The 5,977-nt window shown below is 41.8% G+C and overlaps 1 protein-coding gene across 1 annotated transcript; it reads left to right on the forward strand.

Annotated features, from left to right (window-relative positions):
* The first annotated feature begins 3,020 nt into the window (after positions 1–3,020).
* On the forward strand, positions 3,021–5,471 carry LOC129774733 (uncharacterized). Its single transcript, XM_055778650.1, has 2 exons — positions 3,021–3,289; positions 3,457–5,471. The coding sequence occupies exon 2, from the start codon at positions 3,468–3,470 to the stop codon at positions 5,022–5,024; it is 1,557 nt and encodes a 518-aa protein (XP_055634625.1). The 5' UTR covers positions 3,021–3,289; positions 3,457–3,467; the 3' UTR covers positions 5,025–5,471.
* Positions 5,472–5,977: the final 506 nt, after the last annotated feature.

Here is a 5,977-nt window from a genome sequence, read left to right on the forward strand (position 1 = left end):
GATGCAATAGCCTCTCAACAATCACGTGTGTATTTTCTGAGCCCCATATACGGAAACTTTGGGTGTTCACATAGCCACCGAGCTCGAAATGGGCCTCATCGCTGAAGAAAATTTGATGCGAAAATTCAGCATTTTGCTGCTGTTGTTCGTTCACCCAATCGACGTATTCCCGACGCATTACATGGTCACCACGCTCTAACTTTTGTACCAGTTGTACTTTATATGGATGTAGGTGCAAGTCCAAATGCAAAATTCGCCACAATGATGTGTTTGACATTCGGGTCATCCTCCACACTGGCAGCAACAGCAGCAATATTTTCGGCCGAACGCACATTACGATGATGCACAGGTCTCACAATATCCGCTACGGATCCAGTTTGTTCGAATTTACGCACTACATTAGCGATTGTGTGCTCTGTAGGCCGTCCATGACGTCAAAAATCCGTCCGTAATGCTCGAAAAACATTTGCCGGTTTTTCATCATTTTTATAGTATAATTTAACAAAATAAACACGTTGTGCGATGCTAAAACGATCCATATTGTAAAATGGCAGACATTTAACTAACGATATGGCGCTTTGGTTGACAGCTATGTCAAACGGTTGTCAGCGCAGGGCTGTATACTTTCGGAAGCCCGAAATGGAAAACCCTGAAAAGAAATACATCGGAATGCCAAAACATGAGCTTAAAAATGAATTTTGAATGTGGGATTGGGAAGGGATCATTCATTATGGACTGCTTTAATATGGCCGAACGCTAATTGCGAATTTTTATTGTTAACACCTGAATCGAAATTAGTGATTGATCAGAAACGGTCGGAATTGACCGACATATGTTGTGTTGTATTAGGACAACGCCAGACCACGCATGTTTATTGTGATTGGCCAGAAACTCCGGGAGAGGTTGGGATTTTTTATGCTTTCACTATTATTCGGATATGGCACCATTCGATTATCACGTTTTTTTTTTGTGGACTTCCTATGGGAGAGGCGAAAAGGAATTACTTTTAAAGTGGCAACAAGTCATCGAACAAAACAAAATCAGACCATTCCAGTATTGCTGTATGGAATCTTCAAATTTACGTAAAAGTAAGGATTTCTTTCCCCCAACCTAATATCTCACGTGAAATCGCTTGTTGAAAGCATTCAAAAATGTTGTGATTCATAACACAACACAACAGAGCTTCAATTGTATTTCAACGCAACATAGCGGAATCCCCTACCCGATAGAACCTTACACCCTCACCTCAGCTGGACACGCGTTCTTTTGTTCCACGTGAAACCACGCGGTCCACTTCCGCAACATCGAGCCAACATCGGTTACGCAGCCCCGATCCAGTTTGTACGCGTGTAATTAAATTTTCATCCTTAATTTATTGCCCCGTTCATTGTTTTTATGACCGTCCCCTTCATTCGTGTTTTGTGTATGTGTTTTTTTTTGTTTTTGCTACGCTACGGTCCTTTTCCAGGCGTTAGCACCTTCGCCCCTCGTTCCGTCCTCCCGTGACTGTCGTGCATTGCTCATTTCACGTGTACACATATTTTTGTGTCCTGTGCGTCAGGATCAGGAGCAGCAGCAGCAGCAGCTGATGATGAACAATTTCTGCTCTGGCGGGGAAAGATATCAAACAAAAAGCGGAAAAGTTTAGGTCTCACTTTGTTTTTCGAATGGCTTTTCGCGCTTTTGTTTTGATGCGTTTGGGTGCTCTCCGATCGCACGCAGTTCAGATGTCCAGTTCGGGGTGGATAATTGATATGTTGAGCATATGTATTTTAGGTAATTTGGTTCCCGGCGTTTCGGGGCGGGAATGGACCGGGTGGTTTGAGGGCCTCGGAAATTTATTGTCCGAGAGTGGCACACGAAAAAAAAAAACTCGACAACAGTTGTGTTCGGTGTTTCAGAACATCGTTTCTAGATCAACCGTTTGCTTGTTCCATCGATTAGCAACAGCCGCAAAACTGATGTTGTTTTCTAATGATGTTAGCTTCATTCCGCGCAGGTTTTATCGATTTCACAATTTGTCCAGCAAAATGTAGGCAGACCGGCTTGTACGGATTTGCCCACACTTGGCTCGATGTGACTACGAGGCACCGAACCGTTTCAACGGAGTTATGTTCGAACATGACGCGTTTGGGTGTCATCACTTTCAAATGCGGCGCGGCGCGTTTAATTACAGCGAAGCGTAACTCTGGGGCGGCACCGCCATTGGCGCGCAATCAAGTATAGGCTGTGTCGGATCGAAAAATCGTGTCGTTGTTTGTTTCTGCACTATCAGAACCGCCGGTGGCCGCACAGAAGGTAAGTGAAAATTATAAATACCATCTTTTTCGTTGTTATTGCTGTCAAGATTTCTGAAGTAGGCTTCAAACTAATTGAGAAACCCATTCCGAATCACGGATAACAAGCGCAAAGTTTGCCTTTGGCAACGCCAAACCACTGATTTAACAACTTCATTGTCTGCGGCGGTTGCAAAGCAATCACGTGGTCTGCATTCGGTTCTGTTTTTGTTATGTTTTTATGTGTTTTGTGCTACACTATCGACCAATCCCGCTTGGCTTGTCTCGCTTGTTGGCGCTCGTGTAGTTATTGTTTTCCACGCGCGCGCCGAGCTTGTTTTGCGTCGGCTTTCCCGACTTTTTCTCAATCAGCCCAACATGATTGACGCCCAACCCAAGCTGATGAACATGCGTCAACGTCTTTTGGAGCTTTCCCCCGCCCACCACCACAGCATCCATCTGGGGGGGGAAAAATGGCACCATCCAATCTGTAACAACAATGAAAGTTTGTGCTTGTGAATGTTGCGACGGAGGCAAAACAAAAGACAGGAAAGATAGCTTTGCCAAAGCAGATGATTTGTTTGCTCGGAAAGTTCATTACGAGGGATGTTCACTTGTCACTGTTTTGTCGATATGGAAAAAAATAAACATTTTTTGTCAAAAAACACTAAATTGAAATACAATACAGACGAATTGTGTTGACTACCATGAATTTAGCTTCATAAAAAAGCTAAGGTACACTGGGGCAAGTGGAATTTGGGGGTAAGTGGATCAAATATAAAGTAAACAAATAACAAAAAATATTTTGCTTTGTTTCCACACAACATCTGCCAAACAATCAATAAACATCTACTAAACGTACTTTTTAGTCGTTGTGAACCACCAGACGCAACCAAATATTGCTTTGTTTACAATCGCATTTCTGCAGCTGCGATCAGAGTCGATTACGCTGTCAGTAAAATTACATTTTCGACGATCGGCAGTTCGGAAAACTGGTTACATTTCACTACTAGGTAATTGAAAAATGCTTATTTTTGTGTTTACCGATACAAAATGTGAAAGATTGTCTTTTTACTATAAAAATCGGCCTGTTTCCACTTGCCCCACATGTTTTTGTAATTGGGTTAAGTGGAATACGTGAAAGTAAACATTGCTTATTGAATGTTTTTAATCTTTACAGCCACCGGAAGAATGGTTCGCAAATACATTCGCAAGCGTTCTCCTGCTAAATACAGTGGACAGGACTTGACAGATGCGATGGATGATGTAAAAAACGGCAAGATGAAGATAAAAGCGGCAGCAAAGCACTTCCGAATCCCATATGCAACACTCTTCAAGCGAGTGAAAGGTCTGAGAGGCATTAAAAGTATAACGGGAGGCCGACCCACTGCTTTGCCGTTGAAGGTTGAAACACAGATCGCCGACTGTATCAAGAAAATGGATAAGTGGGGCTTTGGACTATCCAAAGAGGAGACAATTTTGGCAATAGCAGAGTACGTAAAAGTTAACAAGCTTCAAACACCGTTTGTAAGCGGTGTTCCGGGAGACGATTTTTTCCGGAATTTTAAGCGCCGGCATCATCTATCGCAAAAAAAGCCCCAAGCCGTTGAGGTCGCACGGAAACGAGGAGCTGATCCTTTCGTGATGACCGAATACTTCAAGCTCCTAAAACAGGTGACCACGAACGTTCCTCCAGAGCAGATATATAACATCGATGAGACTAGCTTCTGCCTCGATCCGAGTCGGGTTAAGACTGTGGGAGAAACTGGAAGAGCTGCTCATCGTGTCACGGGCGGTTCAGGAAAAGAAAATTTTACTGTATTGATGGGAGGAAATGCGGCTGGTGACAAATTACCACCACTTATTATTTTCAAAGGATCCAACGTATGGAACAGCTGGATGGCTAGTAAATGTGATGAATTTCCTGGAATAGTTTATGCTGCAACCAAAAACGGCTGGATGGAGACGGATGTTTTCGCCAACTACTTCGAACGGTCCTTTCTGAGCGCTACCGCTGAGGGACAATTGGTCCTACTTTACGATGGCCATGTATCACATGTTTCTCTTGCTCTCATCCAAAAAGCAATCGAGAATAATGTTGTGATACTCAAACTTCCGCCCCACACAAGTCATCTCTTGCAGCCTATGGACCTGGCGGTGTTTAAACCATTGAAGCAAGACTATGACAAGTGCGTTATCCAGTGGCAACGGAATCACTATGGGACGAAGCTGTCTAAATCAGCTTTTTCAAACATTATCTCCAAAGTTTGGAGATCATTTGATTCACAAATAATTAAAAATGGGTTCCGCAAGGCCGGCGTATACCCGTTTTCCGATAAGGTGATTCCGGAAGACAAATACGAACCGAGAGCATGGGCACGTTTCATCGCATCACAGCAAGCAGCTCAAACGTTAGATGACAACACTGTTGAGATCGTCGAAGGATCGAAGAAGGCGCTTCCAAGAGTAACAAACACCAGAGATGCAGCTTCAGCAACTTGTAATTGCATTGCTTCCTCAACAGGGAATGACCAAATGGAAAATGATAATCCACAAAATAATTCTTTTGAAGCGATTCTCCTTGACCATGTGAAACAGATTCCTGTTTCCAAAGCGCAGAGAAAAAAAGTTTGTCCTGGGGCAGAAGTTATAACATCGACTGATGCCGTTGTGAAGCTGGAAACGATCAAATCGGTTAAAGAGGCGACACAGAAAGCAAAGCGTAAGAGAGCTTCGAAGAAATCATAACTGTGGTTAGCGATGTACCTGCTATTTTTATCTATTGACCTGATTTTGAAGACTTGCGAAGCAATAACGATATTTATTGCATTTTTTTTTTATTTCCTTAAATGCATTGATTAATTAATTTTGTATTATCAAAGAATAAAAGAAAGTGAATACAGTTTGTTTTATTCATTCCCAAACACCTTTTTAACAGAGTTTAACTTGTTGTAAACATAAAATTCCAGGTTTCCACTAACCCCCGTATCAAGGGGTAAGTGGACTTTGGGGACTTGGAGATTATTTTTGGCCAAACTTAAAATCTAGTTGAGGAATTCATTTTTCGGTTCCATATATTAATAGCTAATCGGCTACAGTAGTGATGTGTATAATTCGTTTTGAAAAATAATCAAAAACAGGAAAAATAGGACACTTTATTTTTGAAATAATGGTTTTTGGGGTTCCACTTGCCCCAGTGTACCTTATTTCTTTGAATGCTAGTTGACCCGATGAACTTCGTCCCGCCCAAAATTGATATTTTGACGTAGAACTACGTCTTTCAGGAAGGGTGCCAAATCAGAAAACACGTCACGTTTTTATGAAATGAAGTTACCGTTAATAACTATTTTTACAGCGAACGAATTCTGATGATTTGCATACCAATCGAAATGGAAGTTCTCTAAGATTAGTTTGATATGCTATATATTAGAATTCCCTAATCCCTATACGGTTTGAATTAATGAAAACTGAAAGCAATACAATTTTCCTTACACTTGTTCTGCAGATTTGTGTGTTTACCTAAAGGGTGTGTCACATCAAATTGCATCACGGAAAAAACACTGTAGAAATTCGCCCAGTAGACCGATCCTTTTGAAAATTTTAGACAGTAAAATAAAAACTATTAAACAACTTTTTGGCATTTTCTTTTTATTCATACTTCGAGCCCAAGCCCGTATGCTTGCACCTTCCTCTTTACCCCC

The sequence above is a fragment of the Toxorhynchites rutilus genome, chromosome 3, assembly GCF_029784135.1.
Source record: "Toxorhynchites rutilus septentrionalis strain SRP chromosome 3, ASM2978413v1, whole genome shotgun sequence".
Lineage (NCBI taxonomy): Eukaryota > Metazoa > Arthropoda > Insecta > Diptera > Culicidae > Toxorhynchites > Toxorhynchites rutilus.